Consider the following 16,277-nt stretch of genomic DNA (forward strand, 5'->3'; position numbering starts at 1 on the left):
GTGTAGGCGGGAATCAAAAAGCTAATTGGAACTTGCATTTGTTGCAATGGATAATTTTTCATCTTGTGGTTAGGACTTAGGCTATGATTATCAATTAAGCAATATCTTAAAAAACAAGGCAAATTACAATTTACCCATCTGTAGTTTGATTGAAATTTAAGTTGCCTTACATGTGTGATGATGTCAAAAAATCATCAGTAAGTCACACGGTATTCACGTGCTCAAAATAATACCTGTACAACACAAAAAGAGAAGACCTAACAGAGAACACCGGTGTGGTGCTGCCCAAGTACCCTCCGAAAGTTAAGTTAGATATTCTCATAATTCTAGAGTGCTAGAGTTGGGGTGAATTATGTGTACCTTGATTTGTGAGGGTCTTGGGGCTTTTATAATAGTGTGGGGCTGACATCCGTGCCTTGATTAAGAAGACGTTTCCTTGTAGGAGAGAAACTTTTTATTTTGCGTATCTTGTGGAATCATTTCCTTGTAGAAGTTTTATTGATTAAGGTTAAGTGTAGGGCGCAAGATATTTCCTTATATACTTGTGCGTGCAAACCACACAAGAGACATGTTGGACCCGTCAGCTTCATCTCGTCAACTTATCCTTCCTTGAAATGTCATTCTGGCCATCTCTAACCCATGCATTGATGACCCTCAGTTGCTCCCGTCATCCCCAATATGGATCGTCAACCTTTTGGGGTCAGCCATGAGAATATAAGCAAAGTTGTCAGCTACTTTAGGGTAGTCAGTTATTACTTAGGCTTCAGGAATTATACTTATTAATGTGGTTTGAAATTTGACACTTTACCCACCTAAGGTTAACTTAATTAGAGTTTTGTAACCTACTTCTGTTAAAAACATGACTAAATATGTAATTTTACACCACTTTTATGTCTCTTTCTTCAAAAAACACAAAAAACATAAAAATATAAAATCAAATAAGATAAAAAAGAAGTTAGCGGAATACTTGCATCACGGGATTTCAAACCACAGATAGACAACGTAAATTTTAGTCAAATCTCAAGTAGGTAAAATGTCAAATTTTAAACCATATATAAGCAATTTAAGTTTCGGTCAAAGTTGTAATTTACCTTAAAACAAGAAAAACTTGGGTGGTGACTCGTGAGGGGTTGGGTCTTTTTTAAAGCTGGGTCGATTAGTAGATTGGGTTTCTATCCAACATAATTTTTTAAAACGACCCCAGCCCAGTTTCACAGCCCATATCAAACGAATCACACAGGGGTAATATAGTAAAAACGTTTAAACAGTATCGAGACCGTCCAGATCCGCAATCCTGAACGTAGAGCCGTCGATATTCACCAAACAGAGAGAGAGAGAGAGAGAGCGGCTCACGAAAATTCAAATCTCAAAAGTTGTCAAGCCCGCTCTATTCCCAAATATTTCAGAGAGCGAGTGAAACAAAGACAGAGAGAGAGAGACACACACACAAATACATTCAAAAAAACAAATAAATAAAAAAAACCAAAGAGAGAATAGCGAAGAACCATTTCGCATCTCTGTGATTCTCACTGTCCGATCTCTCTTTCTCTCTCTCTCGCTCAACTTTCTCGTCGCGGATCCAAAAATGTCCGGTCGCCACGAGAAAGAGAAAGGCGTTAACGTTCAGGTCCTTCTTCGTTGCAGGTACTAGGGCTTGTGTTTTTTTTTTTTTTTTTTAATGTTTATTTCTGAATCCATTGAATCAGGATGCTGATTTTGATTTTTTCGTTTGTTTGTTTGATTTGTGACAGGCCGTTTAGCGACGAAGAGTTACGGAGTAATGCGCCGCAGGTTGTTAGTTGCAATGAGTACAGTAGAGAAGTGTCCGTGTCTCAAAGCATTGCCGGCAAACATATCGATAGGATTTTCACTTTCGATAAGGTACTACTTCATTCACTTTCAATGAGATTGTCTTTTTAATTAGTTTGTGTATAATGTATATATGATATGGGATGTGGATTTTTGAAAATTGTATGAACTTTTTGTACTTGATGCTTTGTTTGGTGAAGTTATTGAGGAGGGTAAAGTGTTTATACGTACATTTTTTTTTTTTTTTTTTTTTCACAAATGGGGTATTGGGTTTTACTTAAGACTTTGATGTTTTGGCATTTGGGTGTTTGTTCAAAGTGTGGTGCAATATTTACTTTTGGTTGTTACTTTCAAGATTTAAGGTTTGAAGATTAATTAGTTGTTTATGAGGGGTTCTTTGGTTTCACATTATTTCAAGGTAATCCAATGTAAGGGCTATATACATAAAACTTTGATTGAATAGGGTAAAATGTGTAGGTAAAGAGGTATTCTCTTGTTAAGTACACTTTTTTTCCAGAAAAAGGGTCCTCTTCATTTGTCTTTGAAATGGAAAATGTCCATTTAATGGTCGAGATTTAGTTTTTAGGATTTTAATGGTGTGCATCGTGTCTCGTCATCTAAAATTAGTATTTATTCCTTGGCTTAGTTGGGATGGAATTTTAAATGATGTGCCACTATGTACACCTTTACATCCGAACACTGAAATGGAAAGGACATGGGAGTCCTATAATTTGAACATATATGTCAAAAGTATTAAAAAAATGTTATTTTTGAGAATCTAGTTTCATATTTGGTGGTAGATGCTAAGATTTTGTTTGTGGTAATATGTAGGTTTTTGGTCCCTCAGCTCAGCAAAGAGATCTTTATGATCAAGCAGTGATTCCAATTGTACATGAAGTTTTAGAAGGCTTCAATTGTACCATATTTGCATACGGTCAAACTGGTACTGGGAAAACATACACGATGGAAGGTGAATGCAAGAGGTCAAAGGTATAATACTTGTGGTACTAAATTATTAGGGTTTGTGTTGATGTTTGTATAGCTGTTCATGTATAAATCAGAAAGCAAGAATCTGATGATGTCATGTGACATTGTGACAGAGTGGACCGAAAGGAGAATTGCCTCCAGAAGCTGGAGTTATACCTAGGGCTGTTAAGCAGATATTTGATACTCTTGAGGGCCAGAATGCAGAATACAGTGTAAAAGTTACTTTCTTGGAACTGTACAATGAGGAGATCACTGATTTGCTTGCCCCTGAGGAACTTTCAAGAGCTGTTTTGGAGGAAAAGCAAAAAAAGCAGTTGCCTCTGATGGAGGATGGGAAAGGTGGAGTTCTTGTAAGAGGTTTGGAGGAGGAAATTGTGACTAGTGCGAGTGAGATTTTCACTCTTTTAGAAAGAGGGTCTGCAAAACGTCGCACTGCAGAAACATTACTAAACAAGCAGTCAAGGTAATTTTCCTTTTTAAATGGTAATTTTCATGCTTAGAACGGTTTTGAAGATTCCCCATGTAATTAAACATCTGCTTTTACTTTCAGTCGGTCACATTCTCTGTTTTCAATCACTATACACATCAAGGAAGCAACACCGGAAGGTGAAGAACTAATTAAATGTGGCAAGCTGAACTTGGTTGATTTAGCAGGGTCGGAAAATATATCTCGTTCTGGTGCTCGGGAGGTAGGCACACTTAGATTTATGACACTATTTTATTTGCTGCTTTTGTATTCACATTTGGGGTTACCTAATTAAATTTTCTGTTGACATTTTTAAAATTTTATTTGTTGTCATAATTTATCAGGGTCGTGCTAGAGAAGCTGGAGAAATCAACAAAAGTTTACTGACTTTGGGAAGAGTCATTAATGCTCTAGTAGAGCATCTTGGCCATATCCCATACAGGTTTGGTCTTTGTTATTATCATTTTAAAAGTTATATAACCAGTGCCCCTATCTCATTTCTGATGAATTCTTGTTACATTTTGAACTGGAATTTAGGGATAGCAAGCTTACACGTTTACTTCGTGATTCACTGGGAGGAAGAACCAAGACGTGCATTATAGCCACAGTTTCACCTGCTGTCCATTGTCTGGAGGAAACATTAAGTACACTGGATTATGCACATAGGGCAAAAAATATTAAAAACAAGCCTGAGGTTAGTTATTTGATTTTTAGTTTTTTGACCGTTGACACATTAAGATGTCTTTTTGGGACGGTTTAGAATTTCATGAAATTTTTTGTTTTCTGACTTTCACGAATTAGATGTCTTTTTAGTGTTTGGTTAGGATATTTAGTGCATGAATTCTTTTCTTTGTGGGGTTTCTTTCCCCCTCCCTTTTGCTGTGCAGTCAATCTGTATAGGGCGTTCATTCTTTGTTTTTGTTACTTTCAGATTAACCAAAAGATGATGAAGTCAACTCTAATCAAGGATCTTTATGGTGAAATTGAACGCCTGAAGGCAGGTGAGATAGTTTGGATGTTTTTAGTTGGTGAATTAATGTATTTGCAGGCAATTATATGTGCCATGTGAAATCTATGGTGGCTTGTATGCTTCCTGTTTTTCAACATTTGATTTTTATTCAGAGGTCTATGCAACCCGTGAAAAAAATGGTGTCTATATTCCAAAGGACCGATACTATCAGGAGGAGAGTGAAAAGAAGGTATAGTAATCTCCCCCAATTTTTTTTTCTTTGTGCTTTTACTAATTCACATACCTTATGACCAAGATTCCTATGCATCATTTGGCTTTTGATTCCATTTTTTGAAAGTGGTATTCATTTAATGCTGTTGTGAATATGGTATTGATGTTTGGTCAATTTCAAAATTTTTTTTTGCCTAAAAAGGGGTTTTTTGGAGGCAGCTTGGGAGGTGGGGGGGGGGGGGGTTGAGGTTGATTGTCCGTATTTGACCTCTGAAGCAAGCACTGGATACATATTCTGTTTAAGATGTTCACCTTATTTATTCTCTTTTCATGAATTTCCCAATGCCAATGGGGTCTCTTACGTTGCCTTTCATTAATGCGTTTTTTCCTTGTGCTTAGGCTATGGCAGATCAGATTGAACAAATGGGGATTATGCTAGAAACCCATCAAAAGGTTTGTTCATGTGACAATTTTTTCTAGAGTATGTTTACATATTTTGTGATGTTTCTATTCACTTATTACATATTTGTCATGTCACAAACAGCATCTTGAGGACTTGCAAGATAAATATAATGTCCAAATTCGGCAATGCTCTGATTTGAGTAATAAACTTGATGCCACTGAGGTCAGTTGCCTTCTTATGTTGTTGTAGATGCTTTTGAATTTTTGAATTGATTTTATTATGACAAGTAAAAAACCACACAGAAAACCTTGAATCAAACCAGCACATTGCTTGTCAACACTGAGGAAGAACTCAAGAAATGTCGGTATACTCTGAGGGAGAAGGATTTTATTATCTCTGAACAGAGAAAAGCAGGTATTCTCAAATTTATCTCTTTGTAGTGTTTTGATTATATCTTGTGTATTCATATTGTTGCTTGATGTGTGAAACAGAAAATGCACTGGCTCATCAAGCTTGTGTCTTAAGATCTGACTTGGAGAAAGCTCTTGAGGATAATGCTTCATTGTTTTCAAAAATTGGTATGGTGTCCAAAGTTAGTTATAAGCTTTGAATTGTATTTTTTGCAACTGAAACCTGCTTCCTGATGTGATACTTACTATATAGGAAGAGAAGACAGACTGAATGCTGATAACAGATTGGTGGTGACCAATTTCCAAGCTGAGCTTGCCCAAAAAATTGGTTCTCTTTGCAACTTGGTGGCAACTTCAATGTCTAAGCAGCAAGAACACCTTCATTGTGTTGAGAAGCTTTGTCAGTCTTTTACAGGAACACATGATAAGGTATTGAATGATAAATGCATCATCATTAAATTTTATTGTTTTTACCTGATTGTTTCTCTGTTTTTAAAATTATGTTATTTTTGTCTAGTCACATTATTGAGTTCCTTTCATCTTTGATTTAGTCACCTTGTCCTTGCCTTCAGGGTTTTATGGATGTCAGGAAGAAAGTTACAGGTTTAAGGACTTTGTATATATCTCATATTGAGGCATTGCAAAATGTTGTGCGTTTGCACAAGGCAAGCTCTAATGCTGGACTAGAGGAAATTTCATCTCTGACTGCTTCTAATGCACATTCTATTGAACAAGTAGGTAGCAACAAATTGAGTTTCCTTGTGTTTTATTATCCACTATTCTACCTCATTTGTGGGCTTTTATTTTAGTTTAGTCTTTTGTGTGTGTGTGGCTTTTACTGCTTTTAATTTTTATATTATGGGTTTTGCTGAATTTTTCTGTTTGTTAATCAGTTTCTAGCATCAGAGTCTGGTAAAGCAGATTCGATATTCAATGATGTTCAGAGTACTCTATCAAATAACCAGGGAGAATTGGCACTTTTTGCTAGGGAACTGCGGCAGGTTTGTCTCTTGATATTTACAGTCTATGATGTATCTTCTTTTTATTTTATTTATATATATATATATATATATAATTTTTTAAAATTTAAAATTATACTTATGCATGCACCCAGACCCATGACCTCACCCTTCGCTTTGCACTTACAAGGGTAGGAAGTGCCATTTGAACTAGAGTTCATTGGCGCTTTGTTAGAATAATGGTTAAATTATTAAATTCACAAGTTTCTAATAACTTAACCTTATGGGACAAGTAGTAATTTAATTTAAGTGTTTTGCTTTTGAATCTTGTTATAGGTTTTGGATTAATGGATAAATTGGAAGACTGTTTTATTATTCCTCTTCTATTTTTGGATTGAATTATTCAGCTTGTTTACTTAATATATTCTTTTCTTTTGTTGTTTTTGAATTGAAAAGAGATTTAATGTTAGTATTGAGCAAACAATGGAAATTTCTAATTACACTCAAGGAGTTCTGCAAAAACTTGTGGAAGAATCAACAAGGCTTGAAAATTATGCATTGGAAGCTGATGAAGTTCAAATGAAGAGCATTGCTGAGTTTCAGAAGGCTTATGAGGTATGAAAAAGATTTTATTGCACAGATATGTTGTTTTTTTGTGTAATTATCTGACATGTTGAGCTGATCTTTTTCAGGAGCAGTCAAAATCTGATGCAGAGAAGCTTATAGCTGATGTAACCAATTTAGTCTCTGATCACATTCGTCGTCAGAAAGAACTGGTCTGTATTGTGCGAATGTGCACACTTTTTTTCTAATTTTTTATTAACACATCTGTTTTTATGTAATTTTTCAAAATTTATTAATAGTCAAGCTGACAGGTCGACACAAGACTGGTTGATCTTAGAGAAAGTGCTATGGCAAACAAGGCATTCTTGGATGGACATGTTTCATCGATGGAAGGCATTACAACAGATGCAAAAAGGAAATGGCAGGCATTTTCTACACAAGCGGAAAGTGATGCCAAAGATAGTGCCGATTACTCTGCTGCAAAACATTGCCATATGGAGGAACTCATTCAGCAATGGTAAGTTTGGATCAATTTGTTGCTCTTACTCTTGATTAATGTTATGTATCTGTTCTTTGATTTTATCGTTCTCTATTTGGCTTAGTGTAAATACTGCTGAATCGGCTTTCAAGCACTTAAAAAGGACACACGAGTCTGTGAATAAGATGGGCAATGAACATGTTTCAACTATGGCGTCAATTATCAGGTCAGTGGTTAATAAGTTTTATTGAACACCTTTTTCTCCCTTGTATATTAATGGGATTATGGGAAAGAAAAGCATTTCCTTTTGATATATTACTTTATTAATGTTTATTTTTGACAACTATTTCTAAATAAATCAAATGGTTGCATTTTGTGGTGTTATAACTTTGAACTATCTCATTTTCTACTTTATGAATTTAATTTATAATGCTTTAATACAGGAATGCTTCCGATAGCAATGAGCAGCATGATGTTGAGATTAGTTCTGCACGGGTTGCAGCTGAGCAAGATGTGTCAAAGAATAGCGAGGATCTTCTTCAGCATCTCAATAGTGAGTATTATGCACTCAACTTAATTATGACACTTCTGGTCCTACATGTCCACTGAATCATTTTGAGGTGCTTTAAATTAGTTTGAGTGAGCTTTATATAGACACAAACGCGCACATTTGCAATTCATGTAGGATTTCCTGTTAAATCGTATGAATAAATGTGTGAGAAATTCCTGAGCAAAATATTTTGCACTGCATCAATATAGTTTGAATCTGGTTGAGACAAGTGGATAAATTGAACGAGTTGCACTTTCTTCAATGTGTCATAGTTATTGAGCTAATGTTATATTATGTATTTTATGGTGTTCTTTTTTAAACATATTTATGTTATTATGGTTCTCTAACTGGCTAACTTTCATTCCTGTTGGGAATCTGGGATATCTTGATCTTGAAACTTAAATATGTGGAATGTGTGAAAAGTTGGGAAATTGAACAGTGTTGAAATTGATATACACATTTTTGGTCTAAAAATAACAAAATATAGTTAATTTTCAGCATGTTTGAATTGGCTTAGGATATTTGTTTGCAGATTTTCTTATGGATAATAAGCATGGGTAATTCTTGGTGGCTATTGTAATTATTATTGCTGTTATATTTTGTCTTGAGACTAGAAATTGATGTTTTTTCTTCGTGGATGTTGCAACAGGTGTATCTGAGCAGGAGCAAGGATCTATATCTGGAATCTTTGAGATTGTGAAAGCCCACACAAATAGCCTTCAAAGTTTTAGGGAGGATCACTCTGGCCAAGCGGTATCTATTGAAGAGAAGGCTCGGGAGACTTTCCGGCAGCAATATATGGTAGGTTGATTAATATTTCACTGCTGGGGGTGTTGAATTGTATTTCTGCCATAGGTTAGGCATGTTTCATAAGTTACGTTAAATAATGTTGAGTTGTTATTGGCTTTGTTTCTTTCTATTGAGAGCATTGAAATTGCCTCGTGAATGTCCACAAATCATTATTTTAAAACTGATGTGATAAACGTAAATTAGTTGTTGGCCTCTACATGATACAGTTGACTAATGATGTTTAAATAATGTGCAGGACTATGAGCCTAGTGGCACAACACCAATAAGAAGTGAGTCAGATGTTCCAAGTAAGGTAACCATTGAGTCACTTCGAGCCATGCCAATGGAAACCCTTCTTGAGGAATTCAGGGAAAACCATTCATATGACTCATTTGATGTGAAGGAATTGAAACCTTCGCTTATACCACGCTCACCCCTTACCCAACTGAATTAAAAATGGTGCAGTTTTAGCTTATTTGTATGCGTTATGGAATGAAATATGTATTTGTATTATTCTTGTACACATTGTTGTCGTACGAATATGATAATTGTAAGAATGCAGCAATCAGCAGAGGGTGGTAGGAGGGTGTAATGGCCAAGTCCGGTAAAGAGTAAGAGTAAATCCTATCTTGGGATTTAGCAACTTGTAGCTCAAAAAAAAGGAATGTATATTGATGCAAAGATCGGTACATGATTAGAATTTATTTCCAAGGTACCGTACTGCTCAGCAATTTGCTGTGTAATGTAAGACCATTTTTGTTTACTTGATAGTGAAAATTGAATATTTGTTATCCACTTGTTTTTTTTCCTCTTGAATGTAAACAATATTGTCCAAGTACAATTCAAAATGCGATGATTTTGTTCATTCTCTTTATTTGCTGAAATAGCTTGATCTAGTAGCCGACCTTGATAGGAGCAAGTCCTGCACTATGTACTCCATTAATCCTAAATTGACCGTTCCCCTGAAAAAATTCAATCTTGTAAGGTACCTAATGGCTAGAGATCTTGACAAAATTCAAGCACTTGGTAAATTTTTGGACCATCTGGCATGGGTATTTGGGGTTCAGGTTTCTCCTTCTATAGGAAAAAAAAGGAGAAAAAATAATAACAGAAACAAAAATTGTCTTATATTTCCCATCCCAGTTTGTTTGTTCATCTTAAAAATTTATGTAAATTTCATTTAATGTAATAGTCTCTTAAATAAAATATTATTACTTTTTTAAAATTACCCTCTTGAATTTAAACTCTTAATTTTTTTTTTCAATTAATGTAATTAAAAAAAAATGTTTTTATTGATCTTTCAATAACTTTTTTCACAATTAAGGTGATATGTTGATGTTGCATTAATCAGAAATTGTCATCTTAAAAAATTGTGAAAAGAAGTTTTATTTATTTATTTTTATTTTAAATTTTTGTTTCTCTAAAACTCTTAACATTACTTTTTATTTTCTGTTAAATTAGACAAACATTTTGGATATCACAAAATGGGCCGAATGAAGAATAGTCTTCCATACGTGATCATTTGTTCACCACGTTTAAACTCCTGTAATAAGTACCGTGTGGCCTGTTTTTGTGGGGGCAACAAATTGCTGTCTCTTAAGCCTCGCGATCCTTCAAAGTTCAACGCTGAGATCGAGGCTCTTGTGGTAATTAAGATCAAGACTCTCTCAATTAAGCCGCCTGAGATCGATTGCCCATTGAAGCTTTCTTTTAGCTCTAACGGAATTCTGTAAACTGTTTCTTTCATTTTGAGATATCCAAATTGTTTGTCTAATTAAAAAATAAAAATAAATGGTAAGGTTGGAGTTTTAGAGAAAAAAAAAATTTACCAATTTTTTTCCCAATTTATTAATATGATGTTAAAACTGATGCAGCAGAAGCATCAGATACAGAGCACCAATAGGCTTGCAGGGATGTGCTAGAGAATATTGAGGCAATACCTTATTACAAAGTCTTCATACATAGTTTTGGAGACTATGATACACGTGGCTTGTAATAATTAGGCTATCTTTTTTTTTGGAGACTATGATACACGTGTCTTTTTTTGTAATGATTAGGCTGTCATGTATATAATGAAACACTATTGTACAGTTAGCATAGTTAGTAACTGATTTCCTCTTTTTTTTTTTTTTTTTTGAAAGGTGATTTCCTGATTTTAGGGACTAAGTTATTTTGAGACGTGTATATATAGGATAGCTCTTATGTATTAAGATCAGTTGCTTGTATCATTCTTTTCTGATTCAATAAAATCTCTGATCTTCTATTTAGAGAGAGAGAGAGTTCTAGATTTTATTTATGACAATTTATGATTAATGTAGCAACAACATATCACCTTAATTATTATATATATGCCGACCCCAATTGTTGGAGTTCCTGAGCGGTGTGTCAGTTTTCCTTGCAATTAGGACTTCAAGGATACCTATAAGGTGATCATTAATGGAGTTGGACCATGAATAACAATGTAGGTATGGGTGAGGTCAAGGATTTTGAATCCATGGTGTTGACTTCTTCTACCAAAAAGAGAAAAATATTGCAATACAATTACTAAGGCCTCCTCAAGCCTGTCAATCAAGAAAATAACCAAAATTATGTGCTATCTCTCTTTGAGTCAACATGAGAGAAAGAATTGAACTTTTTCGTCTCTCTCCTCTTTAGGACTCGGCGCATGTAATGGAAACCAATTGATGAAGCATAGAAGCCAATGGTTCCAAGTATCAAGAAGACAGTATAGAATATGCAAGCATTGTAGCCCAGGAACTCTAGCAGGTTCATTGAAATTCTGGCACTTGCTCTAGCATAGAAATAGAGACCATACGCAAACATGAAAATGGCAAGTGATCCCCCACGAAGCACAGATCTGCATTGTAGATAGACTTAGATCAATAGATAGATATTGGATGAGAAGACATTAGTATATTGCTTCATGAAAATAAAAGATTGATTTTTCATCAAATTAGAAACAAAATCTTGAAAAGCATGATTCGAGCTTAAAACGGAATGAATATAGACATAATTTTGGCTTCAAACTGTTCTTTCAAATGTTGCAACCTTTCTTCTTACTGAATTTAAATATGATTTGAGCTTAAAACTGTATTTCAGATGTTGCAATGAGGGGCCATATTGGAGATGGGTTCTTTATTATAGTGAATAAAACTTCTCTGGTATAAGAGTTGTGGTCTTCACTTAGTTCACTACTACGTAAACGTATGCAGCATAAGACTTGAATGACTTACAAATTTGCATCAGCATGCTTAAGTAACAACTAATGGAAATCATTTTAGGTAAAACACACAAGTCTAAATCATTTTAGGACTGGTAATTTTCCAGTGAGAGTTTTAATTCCCTAGAATTAATAAATGAAAGTACCCTTGAAATTAGGTGGACTCCATCATGATGGTTGTTCCTATAATTTGTTAAGAGATTCAGTAAGTCTATATGCAGGCCGGCTCAACAATTTTGGGGACCTTAGGCGAAAATTTTAAGTGGATTCTTTTTTTTAACTTTAAAGTCTAAATTTGTACAAATAAAAATTAATTTATTACATGATTCAATAAATTAGTATCACTATAATACAAATGAGTTGATATAATATACATCAAATAATTAATTGGTGTGATAATTTATAATAATTGATAAAGTAAGAGTTTGCATTAAAAAAAAATGTGATAACTTATTAATTAGTGTGGGGTCGTGTGGGGGCCAGCTTAATTTAGGCCTTGTGATGTGTTGGGGCTTGTGGACAAGACTGCACAATGCTATGTGCACTGTGCAATCTTTTCCTATCAAGTTGTGTGCACTATTATGCATTTTAAGATACAATGTGACTTTTTTAATGAATTTTATTGACCAATAAAAGTACCTAAAATATTTTTTTTTTGTAATTAAAATATATAGATATATATATATATATATATTTACAAGTGGGGGCCTTAGGCAATTGCATCAATTGCTTATATGGTTCAGCCGGCCCTGTCTATATGCACAACAAATTTCACATTTTTTCTTTTATCACAACTACTAGGTTGTAGATTGTGATTGGTGTATAATAAAAGTAATGTCAATAGTAGTCTTATGTGAAATTCATGTTGCGCTAATCATATTCTTGCACCTCAAATGGGAATAAGTTGTGAAATTTATAGTGTCTATGACATTGTTGTGAGAGAATTACCTCCACCACCATTGGTGATCTTGCTTGTAAAGCTGATAGCATGTACAGATGATTCCCATCAACACAGTTAGTGCGATGACAGAAATGAATGCGGTAAACATAGTACTAAATGCACCACAGACTTTCAAACTGTACAAGCTTGCATAGATATCATCCATCATGGAGTAGATTATGCTGAAAGGTAGAAGACCCCCAAGGAACATTTGAGCAGGTGTCCTCGTGTACCAAGCCTGATCTGGAATCTCACTTTGAAAGTGTATGGTGGAACAAGTTATTTTAGATTCATTTATGGAAGTCTGCCCGAATTTGCCACCCCAAGTAAGGAGTCTGATAGCAACGAAAAAAGAAATGATAAAATAGAAGGTTGTAGTGGTAAGAAGTGATCTTATTGCTATGGCAAGAACTAATAAGATCACTGGAACAGGGTACAGGGCCCCAGTTTGAATAACACATTCTATCTGCAAGAAAAATCATAAACCACATATTAAAAACTAGAATTGAAGCCATAATTATAATACAGGAAATACGAGATACTGTACACGTTGATTGTTACTCTTACCCATCCTCGTGTTGTGAAGCCAGAGTGGAATGAAGTAGCTTTGTACCCAGAAAACCATGACGTGATACCATATGTCACGATGAACAAAATATACATGCTCTCATTATTGCAGGCATATAGGTGACCTGTATATACCAAAACAAAGAGAACACAAATTCTGCAAATGGAATTCATAAGTGAACTAGTTATGATAATATGACTTTCAAAAAATTAATGCCCATGAAAAGTTAAGAAATTTGAAATTGTTATGTAATTGAAAAAAAAAAAAAGCTATTAAAATTATAAATGAAAATGAAATTTAATGGAATTCATAAGTGAACTCCATTATTAAAAGTAAAAAAAGTTATTAAGGCTGAAAGAAACCTTTGGATGGCTCCTCTAGGGACACTAATAAATCATTATAAACATATTGTGTTTGCTGTCTTTTGAAACCATTGGATGGCCCATCAGTTAACCATGTTATGCTAGAGTTTTGGTGGACTTAGAAAAAGACAATTGTTTGTGTCTCACATGTTTTGGTACAAGTATTCATCTTTGTATTTAAAAACAAATTGTCAAAACAACCCACAAGAAAAAATGTCACATAAATCTGTGAAGAAGCTGTACATCCTCAAATATCAAGCTGTTCGTTCCCAACTTATCACCAATCTGACTGCCATTACTTAGTCAAGTGTATACAACTTCACTACTTTTTTTTTTTTTTTTAACAAGGGATAGGGGGGGTGACCATTGTGATTCATCTCTCAGTGTGACCATAGGGGCACCTTGTTAGAAAATGTTGGATTGAGTCATAATTATTGTAGTTAGGAGTGATTGTAGACCTCACCCTAGCCCCACGAGAGAGATAGAAACTTAGGGTCTGTTTGAATAAAACTTATTTTGCTGAAACTGAAAATTGAAAACACTGTAGCAAAATAATTTTTAAATGTGTGAATAATGCTGTGGGACCCATTTTTAATGAAAAAGTTATAAAAAGTGGAGTTTGTAAGACCTGTAAACAGTGCACAAGTATACTGTTCACAAAAGAACGGGTCAACCATTGCGGCTGAAAAAAAAAAAAAAAAACAAAGGAAATGCAGACGTAGCATAAGTGCTATCCAAACGAGCACCTAGGCTAGTTGCAGATATGACATTTTTTCTTGAGTATTTCTAGCCTTCTAGGAATACTACAAATTTATTAGAAGAAAGTAATTAAGACATTTTTTCATTATGTGGCAGATATGACTTACGTAATGAACAGTTGAGTTCCAACACCCAGAATGGCCCCAAGTAGGGACGAGTACCGAGGACATATGCAGGCATCACCATGAATATGACGAGGACGAGTAACCCCTGTAGCTGCTACCATTACAACTCCATAAGAATTCCTGCAGTAGTAGAAGTTGATTTAATAATCAAATATTAGCTGAATACAATGGCCTGCTTGTTCAATGGTACTATACAACATAAGAAAATATAGAGACGGAATGATACCGAGTAAAATAATCTGTAAGGTATGTTACAGTCACTTCATAAAGCATAAAAAGCCAGACCAAAATGATGAAAGCCGTAGCATAAGGCATAGGATCATGTAGTCCTCCTCCCCAAAAGTCACGCATGATCTCATTTTGATACTCTGGCTTGGATACAAAATCTTCCCAGAAGACTGAATACGTGAAGTTGACGGCTTTGATTTCAGCGTCCTTAGATATTTCCCCAGCAAAATCGTACTGACCTATAGCATATATATGTTTGACTTTGTTTCCTAAGTAAAGGATATGAAAGTCCAGGTGATTGACAAGATAAAGTCCAAGTGATCGGTTCAGGGTTTGGACCGTTTGGTCCACCACTGGATCTGAGGCATTTACTCCAACTAGCAATTTCAAGCGAATGTTATCATAGTACATAGAGTACACAGTTTTGTTTACAATGGCACCCCTAAATTTCGCAACTTCTTCTCTGGTCAGATTTTTCTCACAAAGGAGTTTCCTCGTTGTTCCCATCTTGAACCTCAATTCATACTGAGTGTTGACATAACAATCCCCTGCTATAAGTTCTTGAAAGGATTTTTTTCTGTTGGCTATTGGATCTATATAAATTGAAAATCTCAGTTAGAAATTAAGTGCATATCTATACAAGAAATTTTCGAACAAACCAAGAAAGTTATTCTTACCTCCAGGAGGGCAGAATGGCAAATCAAAATATGAATATGCCTCACTGAAAGTGAAAAAAAAAAAAAAAAAAAAAAAAATTAATATACAAACAGAGATGCATCAAGTTCATTATTTTGAAGAAAAATTTACTCTTCAGTTAAAAGCTCAGACTATGAACTCATTATAACCAACTCAAAGATTGAGTTGAAAGTATTTTTCTTTTAATTATATAATCAAATCGAATTTTATTATTTTCGCTGATTACTTAAGATCATTCTCAATTCTTGTGTTTATTTTCTTCAGTAACTAAACGGTTTCTTGAACAAAAATCAAAAGAAAAAAAAAAAAAAATTCAAATTCCAAGCTCAAGTTCACATAGAAGATCGTAAGAAAATGTTGAAAAGATGAGATTTCAAAGAGAAATGAGGAAATTACCATGGACCTCGATCAGAATAAGCTGTGTTGGCGAAGAGAGGAATGTAATCGCCTTCCTTGTACTCCTTCCTTGAAGGCTCAGTTCTCAGAGTTTGAATTGCGAATACCAGAGCTGGAAGAGCAACCAGTATCAGAACCAAGAAACTTGTTGTTTCTCTACGAGCCATGGATTCTCTGTGATTCTCAAAGAGAAAAAGATGTTTTGAAGAGCTTGAATATTTAGGAGGGAAATGCTGACAGTGTTGCTTGCTTATATACCGTTCGTTATGCTGGTTTCTTTTAATCTAGGCTGTTTATCTTTTTGATGGAGTTAGGGTCCGTTTGGATTGAGCTTATTGTTATTGAAACTGAAAGTTGCTGAAATTAAAAACTGAAAACACTGTAGCAA

The 16,277-nt window shown here is 34.7% G+C and overlaps 2 protein-coding genes across 2 annotated transcripts; one reads left to right on the plus strand and one right to left on the minus strand.

Moving 5' to 3' along the window:
• Window positions 1-1,398: 1,398 nt before the first annotated feature.
• On the plus strand, window positions 1,399-9,390 carry LOC126692162 (kinesin-like protein KIN-5C). The gene is made up of 23 exons (XM_050387665.1): window positions 1,399-1,644; window positions 1,752-1,881; window positions 2,641-2,799; window positions 2,910-3,259; window positions 3,347-3,485; window positions 3,607-3,704; window positions 3,800-3,956; window positions 4,194-4,263; window positions 4,385-4,461; window positions 4,842-4,895; window positions 4,987-5,067; window positions 5,148-5,259; window positions 5,337-5,423; window positions 5,509-5,684; window positions 5,828-5,989; window positions 6,149-6,256; window positions 6,671-6,829; window positions 6,907-6,990; window positions 7,090-7,295; window positions 7,381-7,482; window positions 7,700-7,809; window positions 8,456-8,607; window positions 8,852-9,390. The coding sequence occupies exons 1-23, from the start codon at window positions 1,586-1,588 to the stop codon at window positions 9,047-9,049; spliced, it is 3,030 nt and encodes a 1,009-aa protein (XP_050243622.1). The 5' UTR covers window positions 1,399-1,585; the 3' UTR covers window positions 9,050-9,390.
• Window positions 9,391-11,003: 1,613 nt separating this feature from the next.
• On the minus strand, window positions 11,004-16,123 carry LOC126692163 (transmembrane 9 superfamily member 5-like). Its single transcript, XM_050387666.1, has 7 exons — window positions 15,890-16,123; window positions 15,475-15,518; window positions 14,796-15,390; window positions 14,552-14,689; window positions 13,323-13,479; window positions 12,764-13,221; window positions 11,004-11,452 (listed from the first exon to the last, which is right to left on the minus strand). The coding sequence occupies exons 1-7, from the start codon at window positions 16,054-16,056 to the stop codon at window positions 11,182-11,184; spliced, it is 1,830 nt and encodes a 609-aa protein (XP_050243623.1). The 5' UTR covers window positions 16,057-16,123; the 3' UTR covers window positions 11,004-11,181.
• Window positions 16,124-16,277: the final 154 nt, after the last annotated feature.

Source organism: Quercus robur, chromosome 7 (assembly GCF_932294415.1).
Source record: "Quercus robur chromosome 7, dhQueRobu3.1, whole genome shotgun sequence".
Taxonomy (NCBI): domain Eukaryota; kingdom Viridiplantae; phylum Streptophyta; class Magnoliopsida; order Fagales; family Fagaceae; genus Quercus; species Quercus robur.

Excerpts from the sequence above, each read along its gene's own strand:
- LOC126692163 (XM_050387666.1), bottom strand. The coding sequence starts at position 16,056 with ATGGCTCGTAGAGAAACAACAAGTTTCTTGGTTCTGATACTGGTTGCT. Across the intron at positions 13,480-14,551 it reads GGAACTCAACTGTTCATTAC|AATTTGTGTTCTCTTTGTTT; the intron begins GTAAGTCATATC and ends TTCCATTTGCAG. Across the intron at positions 11,453-12,763 it reads GATCACCAATGGTGGTGGAG|ATCTGTGCTTCGTGGGGGAT; the intron begins GTAATTCTCTCA and ends TCTACAATGCAG.
- LOC126692162 (XM_050387665.1), top strand. The coding sequence starts at position 1,586 with ATGTCCGGTCGCCACGAGAAAGAGAAAGGCGTTAACGTTCAGGTCCTT. Across the intron at positions 3,486-3,606 it reads CTCGTTCTGGTGCTCGGGAG|GGTCGTGCTAGAGAAGCTGG; the intron begins GTAGGCACACTT and ends ATAATTTATCAG. Across the intron at positions 7,483-7,699 it reads ACTATGGCGTCAATTATCAG|GAATGCTTCCGATAGCAATG; the intron begins GTCAGTGGTTAA and ends GCTTTAATACAG.